Genomic DNA, 21044 nt, shown 5'->3' on the forward strand with positions numbered 1-21044 from the left:
CGTCTCAGAATTGTGCTCCGTCAACACCTCTGTCCGCCATCCTTTCTCTCTCCCCCACCAGTACTCGTACGCGTCCAGGTTGAAGGCGTCTGCTGCCTTGACTCGAGCCTGGTAGATGTACTCTGTATGCGGCCACTCAGTGACCCAGTTGGGCGGATGGCCCCAGATGTAGATGTACTCGCTGTTGACATCGCGATAGGCGGCGATGTCGCCGTATTTGGCAACCTCTGAACAGTCCCACCACCAACCGCGGTCGCCGAGACGTTGAGTAATGGTAGGCACGCCTTGAATAACCTCGACTCGGGCGACGCCTGCAGAGCGGTAGTTTTCGTGATCGTTCTGTTTGTAAGTGTAAGTGAGTGTAGCTGCTCATCCAGCCTTTTCCAAGAGCACAGAGAATAGAGAGTATCAGCAAACAAAACCCACCACGAGGAAATATACCGCTCCAACCGCCTCCTCATAATCAACCTCGCAAATACTCGTCCCCCCCAAAGCCAAACTGGCTCGTCTCCCCCCACTCCTCCCTAAACGGCGTAAACTGCTTCTGATGCGGCACCGGCTCGTCGTCGTTCAGATGCAAATCACGCACCACCAGCGCATCGTCCGTCAGCGCCGACACCGCGTTGCGCACCATGCCGTGGAAGCCGCCCGGGTCGGGCTCCTGGTCCGGATCCGTCACGCCGGGGCTGCACCAGAGCGTGTCGCCGTAGACGGCGTACCATTTGCCCTGGATGTGGCCCGCGAAGCCGAGATCTCGTCGGCTGGCCGAGTTGCTGGACTTTTGCTCGCCTAGGTACTCGGCTGTGAAGTTGCCAATGGGGTTTGTGCCTTGTGGCTGCGTGTTGTCGATGCCGTTGGGTGAGTGGAGCGAGCGTTTTTTATCTTTGGGGTTGTCCTCTGGCTGAGGTTGGGGGTTGGAATTCTTGCCTGTGAGGCTGTGGAGCATCTTTTTGAAGCCGCTCATGATGCTGGCGGCGGGAAGAAGGAAGCGGGGGGGGAAAGAAATAGAATAATGGGGCTCTATATACAGAGCAGTATGGCACAAAAGAATAACTATATCAAAAAAAGAAGCGAAGAAACAAAAAGTTGAGACTGGCTCCCCAGAGATGGAGTCCAAAGGTGTTACCAAATCTATCGTGCTCCTGTTCTCCACACTCCCAGATCACGACGTCACTTCAGCGATCCCGCGATCCGCTGGCACCGCTCTTTACTAGCACTGCCACCTTTATATCTTCACATGCGCTTTAGACTCAGGTTCTACTCACGGCCTGACATGTGAAGTGGATGCGAGACAGTGGCTGGCCGAAAAGGCACATGGCTGCGGAAGCCGTCCGGGTCAGATTAGCGCCCATCCAACTCAATCTGGGCTGAGATTCTCCTATTCTTAGCAACACGTATTTTGGCAGATGCAGTTTCTATCCAGAACGCTCTATTCTTTTGGTGGCAGGGTATCTAATGGGGAAAAAATAGATGGCTATGGATGCACTAATAACAAATGGTCTAATGGATGATAAATAACAAAGAAGCTAATGATATTGAACGCCTTGAAAACCCAACAATTCCGTCTCTTGAAAACAGTAGCCTGCTTCAAAAGTTATACATGTCTCGTTCCATTCTCAACGAGAAAAAGAGAAAGAGTGGTAGTGAAGCTGCTACTCGCCAACACCATTCCATGCCTCACAGCCGTGCAAATACCTTGCCAAAAATCTCCCTCGCCTTGACCAGGTTGATGAGGCTCATCCTCTCATTAGCCAGATGCGCAGAGTCGCTGGCCCGCCCGCAAGGCAAGTGGGCAGCCGGCGCTCCAAACTCCTTCTCCAAAAAGCGAATGGCTGGGATAGAGCCGCCTTCGCGGATGTAGAGCGGCTTCTTAGGCTTGCTCGTCGGCAGCTCGGGCGACTCCAGCGCAAGGGCCTTGCCGTTTGTGCTCAATTCACCTGGATTTGGTCGCTTAAAATTGGCGGCGTCCTGTCGGGGCTCGAAGCAGTCGGGCCAAGCCTCCACAATGGCGTCGCAGAGAATGCGGAAGATGTCGTTGGTCGGATCGCCCAGCCACGGTTCAGACATGTTGTCAATACGGATGCTGATTCTGTTCTCAGAGTCGAGACTGTCAAATTCGCGTTGCAGGAAGCTTGTCAGGGCCGTCGCCATCGCGTCCACTTCCTGCCCTGGTACCAATCGCATGCTGATGTGTGAGTTGGCATGGCTGCTCACCAAGCTACCCTCTGGTCCCGACACGTTGTATCGATGAATCGTCAGGTTTGGCTCTCGCCATGTGGCCAGAAGCGACTTCTTGATCTCTCCTTCAGAGATGGCTTCGGCACTGCGGCGCACTAGGATAGAGGCGATATCATCGTAGCGAGCCTCTTCTTCTGGCGTTACTGGTGGGATGCCGTCGTAGAAGCCTGGGATGAGGACTCGATTGCCGCGCCCCTTTAGTCTTGACAAGACTGCCGTGAGATCTGAAAGAGGCTCGTCATGCATGTAGGAACCGTCAACGCCAGAATGTGCATCAGGACGCGCCGAGTCGACACACACAGTGGCGTGGAGGACGCCTCGCAGCCCGTAAGTCAGACACGGAACTTCATCATCCAGCCAGTAACTGTTGGCCAGCAGGATGTAGTCTACTGGACCAATGTGCTCCTTGTTTCTCTTAATCACTTGTTCAAACCCTCTGGATCCAAATTCCTCTTCTCCTTCAATCAAGAAAATGACATCGTTCTCCAGCTTTTGCGCCTGCATCAAGTCTGTGACAGCGAACAGTGCAGCCAGTATGGGCCCCTTGTTATCGCTGATACCTCGTCCATAGAGGAAACCATTGGTTCCGTGAACAGTGAACGGGTCGGTGGTCCAGTTGCTCTTCTCATTGTCAGCCGATACCACGTCGTAGTGCCCGTAGAACAGAATCCGTTTTCGCCTATCAACTGATTCCTTCTTCCCAGAGAATTTTGCCAACACCACAGGGTTGTGCGATTCGCCTGTACTCAGCATCTCAACATATCCGCCCATGCGCTTGAACAGAGCGCCGAGATAGGTGGCCCCCTTGCGGCAGTCTTCCGCAAATTCGGGTCTGGATGACACGGTTTTGTAAGAAACGAATTCACTCAGGGCAGAGAGGATGACATCGTCCTCAGTCTGGCTCATGTTCTCCGATTTCGGGTCTGCCTCATCCTTGATATTCCATACGCAGATGTCGTTGTCATTAGCCCCCGTGATGTAATATTGTTCGTTTTTGTAAGTTGCGCAGGCGGATGATAGGATTTTGCTCTTTTCTTTGCCATTATGCGCTTTCCACTGGCTGAGGCATTGATATTTTTGGGCGACAGTTCTTGAGACGTGCTGGTATTTTCCATAATGCGCCGTACTAAATTTCTGTAAAACTTGTCAGTAGATGCTGAATTAAGAGCAAGGAAAGCGAGTGCTCACATTAGCCCATCCGTCAGCAGAAGTAGTCCAGAGATAGCCCCAGCCCATCTGAAGCGACATGATGTCTTGATTCTGCGCCTTGATGACTCTCAGCCTCTGGGCTGTGTCCAAGTCCCAGAGCTCGACAATGCCATCAAGCTTTCCGGCGTACAGAAAGGATCCATCTAATGCCAGTGACAGCACAGACTCCGCGTCATCTGCACCAAGGGACATGATTTCCTTGATGCCGGCCCGCTCGGGGTCATCCGGATCAGTTCTACCTTGTGCTCCAAGACTCCAAAGCTTGATTGTGCCATCACCGCCTCCTGAAATCAGCACATCGTCCTCTGGACCAACTTCCACGGTAGGTCCCTTTGCAATCAGCATGCAGTATATGTAGCCGTAGTGGGCAAACTTGCGAATTGCACCACTGTCGATTTCCAAGACATTGTTGGCTCGGGGGATCAAACTCCACTTGTCCTCGCTACGTCGTGGAGTGCTCGTTCCGCCAATCGCTTTGGAGTCGAAAAACCGATGGCTTCGTCGATCGGGATGTCGCTGCGATTCGGGCGTCACTTTTGTGCTTGGGTCGCTCAGGCTGACCCATTGGATCGTCATATTCTGCGCGCCAATGTATAGCGTATCGTACTGCGGGCTGTACGCGGTGGAAAAGATGTCGCCGACATCGTGGTTGCCGTAGATTTCGTACAGGCGTCGAAGCGTTCGAGGGCACCACACGTTGATGATGGGATCGCAGGCACTCGAGAAGAGGTACGAGCCGTCGGGAGAGAGTGAGAGCGACATGACGCTCCTCTTGTGCGCCTGGACCTGCTGGACCTGGTGGAAGGTCGAGAGAGACCAGACGACAATCTCGCCATCTTGCGTGCCGGCATAGATGGAGTCGTGCTGCGGACTGACTGCGAGGGCGAGGACGCTGCTGCTGTGCTTGAGGCTGTGAAGCAGTTCGGGCTGGGATTGTTGGCAGTCGGGCACTTCGAGAGTCGGCAGAACGGCCGCAGCCGGGTCGACCGTGAGCGAAGGCATCGTGGCTAGAGCTGGTCAGAGATTGCTCCTGATGTGAAGCTTGGAATGTGCAGGGCTGGCGGGGCACGCGAGTCGTTGCACCAGACCATAACACGGCGGAATGCAGCTGCACAGCAAGCGAAAGAAGCAGAAGCGAGATATTGCGAGCAAGGAGATTCAGCCTCGTGCGCGCGCTGTGCGAGATTCGGGGAGGACGCGCGAGGATCGCACAATGGCATTTGCCGTCTCACAGAAAAGTCTATGTCTGGAGGACTGAGTCGAGTCACCGCTGACGTGATTGGCAGTAATGACGTGCTTAGTGCGGTTTCGGCGTCAGAGCTAGCTGTCTTACAGGGCTCACAGCGATCGCCTCAGCTGAGCAGGGCCTCTGGGCTACCAAAGCAGTAGCTGTAGGCACCGGATTCTCACTGCTACCTTGCTGCGACTCCTGTGCTGGCTTGCCATCTCTTTGTTGCGGATTGGGAACAACTTGTAGAATGCATCAACCTTCAACTCAGGCCACACATGCTCGCTTTCTCGCTTCCATAGACCTTGGTCGATGCTGTCTCGCAATCTGGTGTAATGTGCCATGTATGGTATACGATGGGAATATGCAAAGATGGACGACAAGCAGCTTGAACTCACCATTACTTCTGCGCATCATTTTCGCCCACTTTTCTCTCGCAGCCATTTGAACGCATTTTGTGCATGCCGCAGTTGCAGTGAGCTGTATTGCCGTCACCTTCTTGTTGGAGTAGGTCGTACTCGTGGTGATGGCTGCCGTGTTGGAATACATTGCAGTGTCTTATGGCTGAAAACAAATGCACTCTGAATTTTATAGAAAGACGTCACTGCAGGTAGATATTAGAGGTACATGAGCATAATATACCATTATTCATATCCACCACTCCCAAGACCCGAGAAACATGCTTGCGACACTAAAGCCAGGTACATGTAAGTCGTGTCACCAACTGGAAGTGGTGACACCCAAGCCGGGGCCCCTAGGCAAACCATCCATCTCGGCTCATCCAGTTTCAAATCTCGATGACACCCAAGTTTGCGGCGCCGTATGTATCCGATTCGATGATGTGGCCGCTGAGGTATGGATTGATCACACGAAGTGAATCAGCACGGCCGATGAACAAAGAATCTCCATTCCAGCAACCCAACAGGCGGATACTCAGCAAGGTAGGCAGGCCTTTATCGTATCCATTACTTTAGGTACAAGCAAATTAGGCACCTGTGAACTTGCAAGTAAGACATGCAGCTTAGTTGAACAGCATCAGTCATATGAGCTGATCACACTCTACTATATATGTTGTTTCATGACGAATATGAGACTTTCATACCTTTAGAAGACCATAGCGCAGGGACGCATACCTACCCTATTATAGACCGAAGATCCTAGGCACTGTAATCTGACTATGAGATGAAGGCTGTATTCTGCAACGGTATCCGAAGACTAAATGGCTATGCAAAGGGGAAAATAATACAAAATGAAGTTACTCTGCCGAGTGTAGATTGCTCTTCATTGGCTTATACAAGATGCAATTAATACCTGTTGGGTTAGTGAGATTAAGAATACAGAAGCGAAGCCGTACGCGTATATCTCAAGGCCAATGCTCCACCTCCTATTTATAAAAACAGGCTTAAGATACGACGAGCCTATCTATATATGGGTTCAGATTGCTGCATCCAAGGCAAACTATCCATCAACGATGATGCTGAAACAGTATACCGATTCAAGAGTGCCTGCCTGTCTGTCTGTTCTCATCCCCTGTCGCCTGCCTCCGCCACAAACGCCACACGGTTCCTTGCGCTTAAAAAGTAACGCAAACTTTGAGCTGCAGATGCGCCTAGAGCTGAGCCCCACACCCCACACTCTGTGGCGGGGCAGCGCTTTCTCTTTTGCAGCCTTTCTGTCGCATACTTTGAGGCTGGGCGTCTTGTTTTGAAATCGTGGTTTCTTTGCCTTCTGGCACTGCGCGGCTTTTACATCGTCACCTTGCTTTCATTATTTGCTTCAATACTCTTGCTAATACTCTTTTTTTCTTTCTTTTGGAAATACAATACACTTATCCCTAATTCTTCAGCGCCATGGACGACCAGTTTGGAGGCCGGACGGACGACGATCTGTTCTACGACGACTTCGAGCCCGTCGACTCTGAGGCCGTCTTGATCACCGAAGAGCCGTACATCGCGCCTTACACGCAGCCCGCGCCAGCTGCCGAACCAGCTCCAGAGCCGGCTCCTACACCAGATCCAGCTCCTGTCCAGGCTCCAACTCCCGCTGCTGCACCATCCCAGCAGAGTCAAACTCCTCCATCCTCCAAGCCGTCGCCAGCTCCCGCGCCCGCTGCGGGCAGAGGCAAAAAGGCCAACAAGGGTCTTTCATCTTCTAGGTTCGCCGAAGCACCCTCTTCAAAGCCGTCTCCTGCGCCAGTCGAAGCTCCTACACAAGCACCGAAGCAAAGGCCGAAGCAGACGCCGAAGCAAGCGCCAAAGCAAGCGCCAAAGCAAGCGCCAAAGCCAGCGCCGCAAGAGAGTCCTCAGCAAGATCCCCAGCAAGATCCTCAGCAAGGTCCCAAGAAAGGTCCCAAGAAAAGTCCCCAGAGAGGCCCTCAGAAACCTCCCCAGAAAGGTCCTGCAAATGGTCCTGCACCAGCTCCCGAACAGGCTCCCTCACCCGAAGCTCCGGCCGAAGCTGTAGCTGAGGCTTCCACTCAGGCCCAGTCACAGTCGCCTCCTCCCAATGCAAGCACTTCCTCCAAGGAGAGACCGCAGCGAATATCGCCGCCGCAAAACACTGCCGTCAGCGCCGACGTACGTGCCAAGTCTGGCTCTAACCCGCGCCAAAAACTTACCGACAATGAGCTGGCTGCCAAGATGGAGAAGATGAAGCTGCTGTCAGCAGAGAAGGCGCGCAAGTTTGAGATGGCAGAACAAGACGAGAAGCAACACGCTGAGGCATACGCGCGAGGAATGGAAGAGGCGCGCAAGAGAAGAGCTGAGGAGGCAGAGAGGAGGAAACGCGGTGAAGAAGACAGACGCAAATTGGAAGACGAGCGGGCTAAGAATCGAGAGAGGAAACTCAAGGCTATGAACATTAAGGATGGCAGCTGGGACGAAGGGAAAGAGGCCTTGGCTGAGGAGGAGGCTAGAAGAGGATTCCGCGGCGCCAATGGTGGCATCAGGGGAACTAAGAGTCGAGGCCTAGGTGGAAGCCGATTTGCTCAGGGCGAGGAAGTTCGGGGCGAGGATGCTTGGGGCGAAGAAGCTCCGGATGTCGACCGCTTCCTGGATGACCGCTACCGTGGCCGTGGACGGGGAGGCCGTGGGAGAGGCGGCAATGGCCGAGGCAGGGGTCGTGGCCGAGGCGGTTATGATGGACCAGTCAACGACTTTCGTCCAGCGGAACCAGAAGTCCCCGCTGTGGACAAATTTAACAAAGCAGCCCCTGTTGTTGACGATTTTCCTGCCCTTCCTGTTGGAAAGAACAGCGACAACAGTGGCAACACAAAAACGGACACAGAACAGAACAGCAGTGCAGAGCCAAAACCCACCATGGCACAGGCGGCGAAGTTGGCGATGGCCCCTGCTCCCCCCGCCTCTACCGCCTATTGAGCCTGGCGGTGCGTGGGATGACGAGATGGAAGCTCTTGATGCTATGAAACAGTCTAAACCATAGCAAAGGAGATTGGTATTCAAGCAGCGTGACGAGCCGGAATTTAAAGGAGCAGACGAAGAAAAGAAAGAAGAAAAGAAAGAAGAAAATGAAGAAGAAAAAGAAAACGAAGGCAGAGGAAGCGGGAGGAGAGGCAGAGGAAGAAGGAGAATAAGAAGAAGGGATGGCCAGTATGGGATTAAGCAGGATCTTTGGATTTTGCTACTAATCGTCATCCCTCTCTTGGAATTTACCGGCGGCCATTGCGAGTTTTTATTTTTTTTGCTTTTGGTCGAATTCGGTATACGATTATACGATTCCAGGAAAGGAAGGGGTCAAAAGAAGAAGAGAAAAAAATCATATATATTACTGAGGCACTGATACCACCTTTCGGGATATCATTAGTCCTATTCTTAACTGCTCTCAGCGTAATACATTGGTAGATAGAGCGAAAATTGAAGCGCATTTGGCCGATTGCTCAGAGGGGTATATGACTTTGTTTTCCGAATTCTATTTACGATTTTCTCTCGTCCTACCAATGATAAAACACTAAACACTAAGAGGTACCCTGATTATCGTCCGTTTGTAGTTGATTATGACAGTTTCAAAAACCTTCCCAGACGCCGAGCTACAATGCAAATTAAGTATCGTCATCCCGTAACAAGACATTTCACCACCCTCCGCGATACCCTCTTCCTCCTCTCCCGCTTCTGTATCCTCCAGGCCCTCTAGGCCCCCTAGGACCGCCGGGCCCATCATCGTCCATGGCCGGCCGTGACCGGCCCTTCATCTCCTTGGGGAACGCATCGTACGTCTTACGCATCTGCGCATACCCCAGGTGCATCTTTCCGTAAAAGTGGTCTGCCAGCCGGCGGTCATTGTCCAGTCTGCTGAGATAGGCGCCGCAGACGTCGCAGACCTGCAGCTTCTGGTGGCCTGAGGGGCCAGAGGTGTCTGAGAGGGCCTTGAGCTCCTTCTCGCGCTCGGCTTTTTGCTGGGCGGCCTGGCGGACGCGGAAGAGCTCGTCTTGGGCGCGGGAGACTTCGCCGAGGGAGCCGAGGATTTCGACTTCGAGGAGGCCGCTGTTGATGGAGGATGTGAGGTCGGATATGGTTTTGAGCTGTGCAGAGTAAAAAGAAGTGGTTAGCTGAAGTGCGCCTTTCAAAAACTTCTATATGCCAATTGAGGCCAGAGACAAAGGTACTCACCAGAGCATTAGTCTGCCGAATCTCGTCAGGCGTCTTCTCCAGGCGTCTCTGCGCCGCATCTATCCTGCGATTGCACTCGTCGATGTACTTTTGCAGGTCGCGCATGTAGTCGTACTCGAAGCCGTACTTGTGCTTCTCCCGCTCCGACAGCCCCTCGTACTCGGTCTTGAGGGCCTCGGCATGCACCTTGGGGCATTGCCCGAGGTCCTGCTTGGTGTTGGTGAAGAGGTCATGCGGACACGTGCCGGCGATGTAGGACCGGCAGACTTTGGGGTCGTTGAGCGAGAGCTGCTGGGCGCGCGACGAGGCGGACGCGCCCATGAGCTGCTCGAGCAGCTTGCGTTGTTCGGCGGCCATGATGGCGGTGCGCTGGCTGGGGGGAGAGGGGATTTGCGACGGCGAGGTGGCTCGAGAAGGTGTTGGAGCGAATTGGGTTGATGGGTTGGAGTTTTGGTATCAATGCAGACGGTAGAAGTGTATTTTTCCGACTTCGAGATGACGGATCGTCTGTGGCTGGTGGTTTGCAGATGCGGCGGGTGGAGACGTTTTTAAGCCTAAGCTGCCCCTGGCGCGGCTATCGTTTGCGCGGGGATGGCCTGCGAACCGCTAAAGCTGCTGTGGCGCATGCATTCAGCGACATGATGGCGGGCGGCGTGTGGCTTAGAGCTCGACTCCTGGTACGTACCCGCTACTCTAATCTGGCAATATCAAGACTTTGTTTGAGAGATGTGAATCTCGCCCGAATCGCGCCAGCGACTCGAGTATCCTCTCCTTTTTCTTTGCATTGTCTGTGCTCTTACTACACAATGCGCTCTCTGTTATCGTTTCTCCCGCTGCTCATCCCCAGCGCGCTGGTATCCGCGACCGAGTACCATGAGCAGCTGAATCTACGGCCGCTGCCTCTATCGGCGCTCCTCGCGAGCTTCAACTTCCGAGCCAACACCTCCATCGCAGACTTTGAGGCGCAGAACTTCCGTCTCTTCCCGAGATCACTAGGCCAGATCCTCCAATATGCAGGCACACGAGAGCTTCACTTGCGGTTCACGCTGGGCAGATGGGATGCAGAGAGCTGGGGAACTCGACCGTGGGACGGCACAAGAGAGGGCGGCACCGGGGTGGAATTGTGGGCGTGGCTGGATGCCGAGACGGACGAGGAGGCCGACGAGAAGTGGCTGACCCTGACCAATGCGCTTTCTGGCCTGTTCTGCGCCAGTCTCAACTTCATTGACGGGACGAGGACGATCCGGCCTGTGGTGTCGTTCCAGCCCGAGGGAGACCATCCCAACACGACGCTGGCGAATACGAGACTGCTGCATGGTGTGTTGCCGCATGAAGTGGTTTGCACGGAGAACTTGACGCCGTTTTTGAAGATGCTGCCGTGCAAGGGCAAGGCTGGAATTGCGAGCCTGTTGGATGGACATAAGCTCTTTGATGCGTCGTTCCAGAGCATGGCCATCGATGTGCGGCCCATCTGCCCGTCTGAGGGCGAGTGCGTGCTCCAATTGGAACAGACGGTTGACATGGTATTGGACGTTGATCGATCCAAGCGACCTCACGGTATGTATTTTCCCCCATTTCTATGAACCAAGTTTGTCTAACGTTCAATTGTCTAGATAACCCCATTCCACGACCACCTCCCGGCCACGACTTGATCTGCGATACCACGAAGCCGTACCATAAACCAGACGATGCTTGTTACCCGATTGACCATCTCCGTGGCCAAGACTGGACATTATCTCAGATCTTTGGACGAACGATGAAGGGAACATGTCCCCTAACCGACGCTGAAGTCCCCCCCCGTCTGTGTTCACCTTCCGTCAACTCGGGACTTGTTCGCTTCACAAGGCGCCCATGAGATAAGATATCCCAACAACGATTCTCTGCGATGCTATCACATCGACCAAGACAGTGAATTTACCCTTGTATTGACAAAGTCTGAGTTTCCTACTGAAGGAGGTCCCCTGGGCATTGTCAAGCCGGAAACGCCTGTGCTCTACGCTGAGCGAAGTTTTACTGGCCACGGACAGGAGCACGGCGGTGTACAGGCCATTCTCACCAACCCAGGCGATGACTCGGTTGAATTTGTCTACATGGAGTCCCTCCCCTGGTTTATGCGCGTCTACCTACATACTCTTTCTGCTCGCATCTCAGCCTCATCGCCCAACACGAATTCCTCCGCTGATCTAATCAAGGAGATTTACTACCGCCCTGCCCTGGATCGCGCTCGTGGCACGCAGCTTGAACTCCTCCTCAGCATTCCTCCTCGCTGCACCGTCTTCCTCACCTACGACTTTGAACGATCTATTCTCCGATACACAGAGTACCCCCCCGATGCTAACCGTGGCTTCGATGTCGCCGCTGCGGTCATCACCACCCTGGAGCCCAAAGCCATGAACATCCGCACCACGAGTCTGCTGCTCTATCTGCCTACTCCTGATTTTAGCATGCCGTACAATGTCATCATCTTCACGTCGACTACTGTTGCGCTTGCGTTTGGGGGCATATACAACATCATTGTCAGGCGCATGGTCGGCGCGAATGAGGTGCCCCGCACGGCGATGAAGGATAAGGTGCTGGCTTTTATTCAGAAACTGAAGAAGAAGAAGTCAGCGGTGGTAGCGGCGGCGGCGGCGGGTGGAAAGGCCAGTATAGAGCCTGTTTCTGGGACATCAGAAGCGAAGTGATGGGATGTGTTTTGGGTCTTTTTACATGTTAGAATGTTGCATAATGCGGTAATTTTGCTAGATCTTGTAAGGCTCTTTTAGCTGGCGATCGTATATATTGAACAATTTTATACCCTCGTCTCATGGTCCGTGTCAGGTACTTTGACGTCCGAGAACAAGCGGCTGTTGGCGGCGCTAATTCGCCCTCAAAAACCAGATGTTTCTTTTCCAGCCGGCATAACAGGCGCCATTGTGAAGATAAATATCCAGCTTGGACTGAAAGTAGTATATAACTGAAGTATTTTACAGACATTGTTAGTAAAGATACTCGGTGTACATGTCATGAGATGAGAAATGCCATGGCAGCAACAGTGACCCAAGATAGATGCCAAACGTGTTTTATTGTAGACAAGTATACGCCTTAAAGCTTGATTCAAAAGTAAATAAACACACAGCTTCTCCGCCAGAATAGGTATTATTTGCTACTGACGGCTCTAAGAGGCATTTCGCTCAGCAAGAAGCTTCTCCATCTTCTCTATCACAGCATTCTTTAGATCTTCTTCAGAAGTCACAATCTTGGTCGCATATATCCCACGAACCGCATTCAAGTAACCCCCCTTGGGGTATCCATCCTGAGCATACACAATAGCCTGCCCAGTTTGAGCAGTCAAACCAAACTGTAAAAGGCTTATTAGCGACAGAGTGCCTCGGGGAAAGAAGGTAACCACGATATCTGCCTTGTGCAGCATCTGGAACTCTCATTTGACTTGCTCGGCCCGGCGGCTCGAAAAGTCTTCTTCCCTGGTAGAATCCCAATTAATGCGATCGGGATAGTATATCACAATGGGGAGGTTGATTAATGCTGCTGTAAGAATTCTTCTCTAATCGGCTTCGCCCGTAGGGTTTGTTGATCCGGAGAGGAATACGCTTCCTTGGCCGTCGGATTCTGCTTTCGGGTAGCCCGGAGTAAAAATTACGGTTGCACCCATGGATGGAGAGTTGAAATGAGTTGATGGAACTGGTTTCAAGAGGTTGTAGAGGCGTGAAAGCAGATGCAGGGGCATGGCTTGGGCATGCAGGGTCTTGTAGGTATATATACTCTAGCAGCATATAGGTACGTAAATATCGCCGCTCTCACGATAGTTATTTATTATGCTTTAAGCTTCTTCTATTTTAAAGCACAGCGTACTTCCGTCTCTATGAAAAACAGTGTCATGCCGTGGCCAAAAGCTAGATGGGTACCTCTCCACGCCTTGCTGTAGTCCACCCTTTGTCTGTAGAAATGTTTGTTCACCCCTTTACCAGCTCCCACATGATTTCCATCCCAACTTTCCTTTGATGCTATCAGCTGTTCTCAGTCCAGAGTGAACTGTTCATATCCAACGCATTCACGTTTCGTTTGCAAACGCCGCGCCACAATTTGTTCACGATGCCAAGCACAGACGTTCAAGTCATTCAAAAGTGAATCACAACCTGTTCACTAGTATCAACAGCGGAAACGCCTCACAACTCTGCCAGGGACATTCATTTTCTCTTTTCCTTTTGTCACACAATAATTCATTTGCTTCTTTGCATCCTCCACCGCTGTCATAGGCAATTATCATCCTGTTTTTTTCTTCCCAATGTCCGATACGACGGCGCATGGATTCTAGCAGACGTGACAACATGCAGAAGGCGGCGTCCTCCGACACTACGCCTGAGAGGTTTATGATGGCTTGGGAATTGAAGGCTATCGCCGCTGGAAGAAAACCGCTACCTACTGCGAGACGGAAGCGAAAATTAGATGAGGTGGAGAGCTCCGAGTCTGGCGATAACCCGGACAGCTCAACCTTGGAGCAAGATGGCCAGAGTGCTAAGTGTGTCGGTGGCTCTCATAGCGAAGACGATAAAAAGAATACGACGGCCAGCCATGTTGTAAGTATCATGGGTGTTGATATCAGCATTACACCAGGACGGATGCTGACTTCACACAGGCTAAGAAAACAAAATTGAGCAACGCCAAAGCCCCAAGGAGGCAATGGAGTCAAGATGAGATCCGCTCTGTGGTTACCATGCGCAGAAATCAAAACTCTTGGGAACAGATACATGTAAGTTGTCTGTGTTCTCTCAAAATTTCAGAATCGCGTTTCTAATGCCCTCGAAAATAGCAGCGGTTTCCAACTCGAACAATCGTAGGCATTCGACAAATATTCTGGAAATACAACGCGAGTCTACACCTTCCCTTGGGCTAAGCTGTAGAAGAAGCGCAGAATTTGGATTGCATTTGTCGTATACGATGAGAGGATTGTTTTAGAGGAGAGCTGTCGTTCGGTTGTGTTTTTGATAAGTATATATTCAGACATTGCGCACATTTTCATCACAATTGTTTGAGATGGGTTGAATGCAACTGCATACCGCGCCTCGCAATTTGACTATACCATACTTGCATATCGGTATGAATTGTGTAATATTGTACCCAAAACGTATGAACACCAGAAAGATAAGAGTCTCTCTCACGTGTATTTCCAATGTCTAGACGGATTTACTAATAGTGGAGAAGGGTGCCGGCAAATTGTTTATATTGACGTTGTTGCTCCCAAAACATGACTGACGATTGGATGGATCATCTACGGTGCGAATCGAGACGAGTCTTTTGGAGCTCTTTCGCGAGTATTTCTGCTGACTGTTTTGCTTGCATCTCGTAATTAGAGTCCTTCTTTTTGGTGGCGACGTAGAGTTAGCATAAGGATTCTTTGTGCGTATGCAGTCTTCCAATGAAGCGGTTGCACGTAAAAGAGGGAAGCTTCGAGCGCGATGGAGGCTGCGGGCTCGGTTTGTATCGTGGGTTGAATGGTTGATGTGGGAGGTTCTAATGAGTTCTTTGTCTTTAGTAAAATGAGAAAGAGCATGTTCAGGATTGGATGCTAGTGCTGTGTATTGCTTTGATGGTATTCGCCCCTGATGCAGCTGTGCAATGCTTTGGTCTAGACCGATTGTTTGTCCCCATCACCAGGTCTACCGCGTCAAAGTATATACCATCTGTCTAGTTTTGTGCGTGGCCATGTGATCATTATTGTAAACAGACTGGAATTTCAACGGCGTAGCGCATTTTGAACATGAAAGAATACATGAAAATTGAAACTCATCTTGCGGACAACAATTGATGCGGTCGCTTAGACCTTCTTCTATAAGTATGAAGCATATATGCACCCGTTTGCTCGAGCAGCTTCCCACTGAACAAACATACTTGCACAGAGACGACAATTCTTCAGATTCATCAGTCATTAGAGCAGATTACGAGACATCTGTGCATCAGTACCACGGATCAACTTGACACGAAATCGATTTCAACGGCGTGTGGAACATTTAACGAAAAATCTACGATTGCAGCAATTACGGCTCCATTCTCTTCAATGTCGACTGAAGCTTCTACTGGGCTAGAAAGCACTGTATTGCTACTCCAAGGCTTGAAGATGGAGAAACTTCAAGGTCAGGATGATTGGGAAGCTTGGTATCAAGCCCTGGCCATATATGCAGAAATGTTCGAATTGCGGAATGTGATCGAAAATGGTCAACATTACAGAGAAAGAGTAGGTACTAGAAGGAGTTTAGCCGACGAATGGTGTCAGAAGGACAAAAATGCGAAGGGGCTCATTATAAGCCTTATCTCGCTAGAAATACGTATCAAACTGGTAAACGAAGGGTTTGACCCAAGGACTATGAATTCCAACATGCTCCTACAAATGACGAAAAAAATAGTGTTTCCAAAGCCTCAAGAAGAGATTCGCAAGACAGACAGTGCAACGTCGAACCCGGGTCAAGGCGAAATATCCCAATGCCTCTGACGAGATGCTCATCGCGGCGACTCTAGCTTACCATAAGTCAGTCAGCAAGTAATAGCCATAGCCTTCACTGTTCTGCTATAGGAGAAGGAGAAGGACAACATTCAAATGAAAGATACAGAGATAAAGGACCTATAAACGATAATTTGTTCAAACAAGGAGAAAGAAAGGATCAACTAGGAACGATATCATGAAGGAATGGTGAACAATATAATGGGAATATTGCCATAGACCGGTTGGAATGTAATTTGTTTTAGCTTCGATTAGTTGGATTTCGGAGAGATGTTAAGTAGATAAGTTTATTTATCCTTTTTTTACGAAATTTCTTCATTTATTTAACCAGTTTTCATAGAATAAACACATAAGCAATACAAATTATCAGATGCACTAGTTTCATGAATAGTAGCAAATTGCTTTAGATGCTATGTGAGATTACACAGAGTAGACACATGCTTTAACCTTTACTTTATTTGAAAGGGTAGGGCTACATACCACTGTCTTCTTTCATGTGACTTTATCTAATGGGACTTGATTTGTTATTAGAGAACAAAGAACAAGTTCAGGCTTGGGGGCGAGTGCCACGTGCCGCTTTGCTGGCATTCGCCCCTGATGCAAATTTGTATTCCTCTGGTATCAGCCGATTGTTTTCATTGTCACCAGGTCCACCGTGTGAAAGTATCACCCAGGTCCAGTTTTGTATATTGCCATGTGTTCGAAATTGCAAAGAAAACTCGACGGGTTTGGATCGCACAGAAAATAGAGTATATAGCGCATTTGAACACATGAAAGAACATTGAATATTGAATACGTTGAAACGCATCTCACGGACAACAATCTTTGCGGTCACATGAGCTTCCTCCTACATGTAGGGAGATAGGTATGTGCATGTAGTTATAAAATACATTCGCATCCGTTTGCTGAGCCGCTTTCCGTACTTGAAGGAATACACACACAAACATAACGAACACACCATAAAGCATCAAATTCACCAAATTTCTTGGAAAAGGTACGAAATCTGTGTGGTTGCTGCACTATAGATATCCTAAAATTTGGAAATTTGGATTACAAGTTAATATTGAATCGCGTCTCCAGATAAAATAAACCCACCGAAAAGCTTGACAAGAGACCAAATCCAATGGCATCTGAAAAGTCCAAGGAAAGATTGAACGAGGAATTGAACAAAGAAGTCACCACTATACCAAATGCGGCCACCGTCTCTCCGATGTCGACTGCAGCCCGGATTGGCCAAATAAACAATCAACTGCCACCCAAGCAGCCCCGAATGGTGAAGCTTCAAGGCCGTGAGAATAGGAAAGCTTGGCTTGACGCCTTGACCGTGAGGGCAACTGATCTCAGATTTTGGAACGTTATTACTGGCAAAGAGGTGAAACCGAAGGACGCAACTAAGCTTCCAAATTGGAAGCAGAAGAACTTAGGTGCGATGGAGCTCCTTTTGAACTCCCTCTCGCAGGAGATGCATGTCAAGCTCAAACAGTTGAATCTAAGTACTACGACTTCAGAGGACCTCATGGAACAGATACTTGGCATTACATTCAATGAAACCGAAATAGAACGCTTCAAGCTAGTAGAAGACTTTATTTGGCGGTTCAATCCGACTGACAGAGACTCGTTTCCTTCCACTGAGGCCTTTCTTACCCAATTAGTGGAAGAATGGACCAAGATAAAGGCAAAGTGCCCGGATGCCCCTGACGAGTGGCTGAACATGGTGGCAAGCACTGGTATTGAGTCATTGCACAAACCAGTCGATGAGCTTCTAGTGTTTTGGGTAATGTCTGACTAGAAAAGAAAGAAGTGTTAGAAACAAAGGATGGCCTTGTCATAAAGGATGTAGAGATAAAAAGATACCGGAAAGGTATCTTGATTGAAAAATTAGAAGAAGTATAAGCTAGGAAGGATATTCTGTTGAGCAATGGAGGAAGGCAAAGTGGGACTTCTGCGATATGTCGGTTGGAAAGTAATATGGTAGCTTCATCGATTTATTGGACTTTGGAGAGATGCTAACTGGTTACGTCTGTCTATGCCTATTTACGAAACCCATTCATTTGTTTGAGCAGTTTTCCTATAAAACAAACACATACAGCATAAATAGTCATTAAATGCATTATAGATTTATGGAGCAGGCCTCGACAGCGAGTTCATCACAAATTCGCAGCGATCCAAGCAAGGGATTTCTTGGATGAGGCGATGAAAGTGCGTTTTATACAATTTTCGCTGTTTTCGTTAATATTATATTAGCAAGCGACTCTAGATGCCCTGGGAAATCACAGCAAGTATACGCATAGTTCAATTTTACTTTATTTGCAATGGTAAGGCTACCTATACATCACTGTCTGCCTACATGTGAGTTTCCCTGTACTCTTTTCTAGCTAACGCTCTTTTCCAGCATCTATTCTCAAGGCCTTATATATCCCCTTTCACTCAGGTGGCATTTAACAGACGCCAGACGGAATAGTGTAGCTCTCAGTTCGCGATGTTGACGCATATTTGGCGCCGGATCCAAGACCTCGTTTGGCGAATCCCGTCCACAATTCGCAGAGGTTTTCGCCGCCAGTCAAAGCACGATCAGCATCCAAGATGGCATCGCGGGCAGAGACAAAAGTCGGCGTGCAGGGCTGCAGAGCCAATCCGTTGAGGACGAGCTTCAGGGCAAGATACTTGCCATCGGTGGGAACGCCCTGGCTGTCAAAGGTAGGGAAGTCGGCGTCGTTCTTGCCGTACTTGTCAATGAGGTTCCAGAGGACTTCGTACAGAATCGTGGCCCATGTGGTGCCGGCGGCGTGGACTTCGTTTTGGGCGTTGACGGACTTGTAGGTGAGCGGGTTGGTGGTGAGGCTGGTGGAGTAGGGATACTGGCGGATGCCCTTGACGTTGTTATCGGCCCAGACTCCCATGGGGTAGTCCGTGTTGCGGGTGTCACCGGCCTTTAAGCGGATGGCGGTGGCATAGAAATCACCCCAGCCTTCGCCCATGCCGCCGGCCTCGACACCGTTAAGGCATCCGGAGTTGGCAGGGCCGCCGGTGAGACGGGTAGACACTGTTGAAAGGCTTAAGTCAGAGAGAAGGGATGTAAAGGCAGAATGGAAGATACTTACATCCGTGAGTGTATTCATGGATAACGATGCCTGCTTCGAGGTCACCGTCTCGCTTGGGGTTGGCGGTAGTCCAGATGTACATTCTCATACGGCCACTGCTTCCGTCGACCGGGGTGGCAAAGTTGGCGTTGTTTGTGCCTAGGATTCGTTAGTACTCGAACTTGAATTTTGCCTGGACACATCTGTCCAGCGTATCAGATCATGGAAGCGTACCAGAGCCGTCCTGGGCGTTTACAATCACGAGATCATTTCCCTTTCCGCCCTTTCCGTTGTTGTTGGTTTGGAAATTTCCTGCAACCTCGTTGAAGCCAAGGACATATAGCAAGTCGTGGTACTTGTTGACAGTGTAAAAGAGCTGTGTGATGGCAGCGTCCCTATAGTCAGTGGGGTTGGTCTGAGTGAGAGTAAAGGGATATTGGAAGTCCCGAGTCGAGCTGGACGGGCGGTGGTTATTAAGATAACTGTCTCCGCCGGAAGGGTTATCCTGCGCAATGGCATTGTTTCCGCGAGTTACGGTGTAGTTTGTGGTTCCATCTCCGACCCAAGTGAAGGGGGAGGCATCGGTTCGCCACGGATCAGTCAGAACTTTACGATCTCCCTCGGTGGGGTCATTAAGGCCCCAGGGGTAGACCTGAAAGGTGGCAAAGTCCGAGACGTAATCAACAACACCGTGGATCTCTTCGTTGGTCGTTGCGTCAACGTAGGTGAGAAGCCAGTTGTCCATGATATCGGTCTCAACTCGCCAAGTCAGAGCCAAAGTGCCATCTCCTTTGACGAGATAGACGAGGTGAGCCTTGGGATCGCTGACGGCTCCCGATGTACCCTTCAATGTGTACTTCTCAGTGCCTTCCTCAGCCTGCGCGGTGGCGCCATCAGCTTGAACCGGAAGACCCAAGATGTCAATAGCACCCTTGAGAGCGTTGGTGGGGTCAGAGAAGTCACGCTTCCCAAGGGGGCTCTCTTGTGGCAGCTTGCCAGAGAAGAAGCTGTTTCCGTGAGAAAAGACTCTGCCGTCTTTGCCAATCTACGTTTGTAAGTATATAGTCTCTAAGATGAGTTTATCTTGCCTCTACTTACGTTAACCTTGAAGTCAGCGTTGTCAATGTCAATTCCGTGCACAGTCTGCTTGAAGTGAACGTGACCAATGCCGTCAACGTCGATATAGTGGTCATCCACAACGCGGAATTCAGCCTTGGGGGCGACCTTCTTGACAGCTCGGGTAGCAGTATCCACGTAGTTGCGCTTGTAAGCCAGAGCTTGCAGAGAAGCCTCTTCTTCAATGTTCGGTGAAGGTGTGTACTGAGAAAGACTCGGCAAGTGATACTTGCTGATATCAACGCCGCGCTTAGCCAGGCTGTTGCCGTTCTCTGGCTGCTTGGTTGGATGGGCGTTCACATGGGCAGCAAGGCCAGTGAGGCCAAGAAGAATGGCTGACTTCATGATGGGCAATAGATAGGGAGCCAAGAGGGAAGCAAATTTGAGAAGTACCACAACAGGAACCAAAGAATTGACCTGGTTGAGCAACCTGCTGGAAGAGTTTTTGGAATTTGAGATTCTATACGGCCATTATATACTCATGAAGCTCGAAAACGACATCGTGTTCCTCATTTGAGATATTTGTTACCAGCTTCCCTTTCAGACTACAATTCCCGATGTTGCGCTCAATAGGACGAATAGATTCGATTGCGTTTGTGCAAACCGTCTTGGCGACTCCATTACGCGCAATAGTACAGACGAAAAGGAAGGTGCCTTTCCAGTAATACTATCTATGTTGAGAGCTTTGAGAAGAACTTTTGTCGCTATCGAAATCCACATGCCAAGCCAATTAGGTCGACAAAAGTCCATGGTAACAGGCCGGAAGCGAATAAGAGAGCAGCAATGAGGGTTGACAGCTTCTCAAAAATCGAACCCCGTGAACATATCAAGACGAAATGGTTGTATTATCAAGCATTTTGTGCAAATGCAGTAATTCTGATAATATGAGCCTTGGGCGATGTAACAGCGAATGCCATCTGTATGAGTACGCGGACAGCAAAAGTTCATCCGTACCCCGCTACAAATTACCCTGCCCTTTAGTCACTGTATCGACTTCGAGATGAAGATAAGAAGACTATAGTCGCTAATTCGCGGCATTTCATCCAAGCGGC

At 50.2% G+C, this 21044-nt stretch overlaps 11 protein-coding genes across 11 annotated transcripts; 6 read left to right on the forward strand and 5 right to left on the reverse strand.

Moving 5' to 3' along the window:
• Positions 1-463: 463 nt before the first annotated feature.
• Positions 464-964, reverse strand: TrAtP1_002821 (uncharacterized protein; the record flags this gene model as incomplete). Its single annotated transcript, XM_066111634.1, has 1 exon — positions 464-964. The coding sequence occupies one exon, from the start codon at positions 962-964 to the stop codon at positions 464-466; it is 501 nt and encodes a 166-aa protein (XP_065967712.1).
• A 455-nt stretch (positions 965-1419) lies between these two features.
• On the reverse strand, positions 1420-4678 carry TrAtP1_002822 (uncharacterized protein). Its single transcript, XM_014087504.2, has 2 exons — positions 3427-4678; positions 1420-3372 (listed from the first exon to the last, which is right to left on the reverse strand). Exons 1-2 carry the CDS (start codon positions 4447-4449, stop codon positions 1678-1680), a joined length of 2718 nt encoding a protein of 905 aa, XP_013942979.1. The 5' UTR covers positions 4450-4678; the 3' UTR covers positions 1420-1677.
• On the forward strand, positions 4550-4705 carry TrAtP1_002823 (uncharacterized protein; the record flags this gene model as incomplete). The annotated part of the gene is made up of 1 exon (XM_066111635.1): positions 4550-4705. One exon carries the CDS (start codon positions 4550-4552, stop codon positions 4703-4705), a length of 156 nt encoding a protein of 51 aa, XP_065967713.1.
• A 1608-nt stretch (positions 4706-6313) lies between these two features.
• On the forward strand, positions 6314-8570 carry TrAtP1_002824 (uncharacterized protein). Its single transcript, XM_066111636.1, has one exon. It carries the CDS (start codon positions 6526-6528, stop codon positions 8050-8052), a length of 1527 nt encoding a protein of 508 aa, XP_065967714.1. The 5' UTR covers positions 6314-6525; the 3' UTR covers positions 8053-8570.
• TrAtP1_002825 (uncharacterized protein) lies at positions 8571-9800 on the reverse strand. The gene is made up of 2 exons (XM_014087340.2): positions 9301-9800; positions 8571-9212 (listed from the first exon to the last, which is right to left on the reverse strand). The coding sequence occupies exons 1-2, from the start codon at positions 9655-9657 to the stop codon at positions 8763-8765; spliced, it is 807 nt and encodes a 268-aa protein (XP_013942815.1). The 5' UTR covers positions 9658-9800; the 3' UTR covers positions 8571-8762.
• A 306-nt stretch (positions 9801-10106) lies between these two features.
• Positions 10107-11155, forward strand: TrAtP1_002826 (uncharacterized protein; the record flags this gene model as incomplete). The annotated part of the gene is made up of 2 exons (XM_014087382.2): positions 10107-10857; positions 10914-11155. 2 exons carry the CDS (start codon positions 10107-10109, stop codon positions 11153-11155), a joined length of 993 nt encoding a protein of 330 aa, XP_013942857.2.
• A 235-nt stretch (positions 11156-11390) lies between these two features.
• On the forward strand, positions 11391-11984 carry TrAtP1_002827 (uncharacterized protein; the record flags this gene model as incomplete). The annotated part of the gene is made up of 1 exon (XM_066111637.1): positions 11391-11984. The coding sequence occupies one exon, from the start codon at positions 11391-11393 to the stop codon at positions 11982-11984; it is 594 nt and encodes a 197-aa protein (XP_065967715.1).
• A 473-nt stretch (positions 11985-12457) lies between these two features.
• On the reverse strand, positions 12458-12712 carry TrAtP1_002828 (uncharacterized protein; the record flags this gene model as incomplete). Its single annotated transcript, XM_014087416.2, has 1 exon — positions 12458-12712. One exon carries the CDS (start codon positions 12710-12712, stop codon positions 12458-12460), a length of 255 nt encoding a protein of 84 aa, XP_013942891.2.
• Positions 12713-13628: 916 nt separating this feature from the next.
• Positions 13629-14194, forward strand: TrAtP1_002829 (uncharacterized protein; the record flags this gene model as incomplete). Its single annotated transcript, XM_014087506.1, has 3 exons — positions 13629-13877; positions 13937-14050; positions 14111-14194. 3 exons carry the CDS (start codon positions 13629-13631, stop codon positions 14192-14194), a joined length of 447 nt encoding a protein of 148 aa, XP_013942981.1.
• A 2725-nt stretch (positions 14195-16919) lies between these two features.
• Positions 16920-17585, forward strand: TrAtP1_002830 (uncharacterized protein; the record flags this gene model as incomplete). Its single annotated transcript, XM_014087508.1, has 1 exon — positions 16920-17585. One exon carries the CDS (start codon positions 16920-16922, stop codon positions 17583-17585), a length of 666 nt encoding a protein of 221 aa, XP_013942983.1.
• A 649-nt stretch (positions 17586-18234) lies between these two features.
• On the reverse strand, positions 18235-20337 carry TrAtP1_002831 (uncharacterized protein; the record flags this gene model as incomplete). Its single annotated transcript, XM_014087509.2, has 4 exons — positions 18235-18839; positions 18898-19035; positions 19111-19921; positions 19975-20337. The coding sequence occupies 4 exons, from the start codon at positions 20335-20337 to the stop codon at positions 18235-18237; spliced, it is 1917 nt and encodes a 638-aa protein (XP_013942984.1).
• Between the last annotated feature and the right edge of the window lie 707 nt (positions 20338-21044).

This window comes from Trichoderma atroviride, chromosome 2 (assembly GCF_020647795.1).
Source record: "Trichoderma atroviride chromosome 2, complete sequence".
Lineage (NCBI taxonomy): Eukaryota > Fungi > Ascomycota > Sordariomycetes > Hypocreales > Hypocreaceae > Trichoderma > Trichoderma atroviride.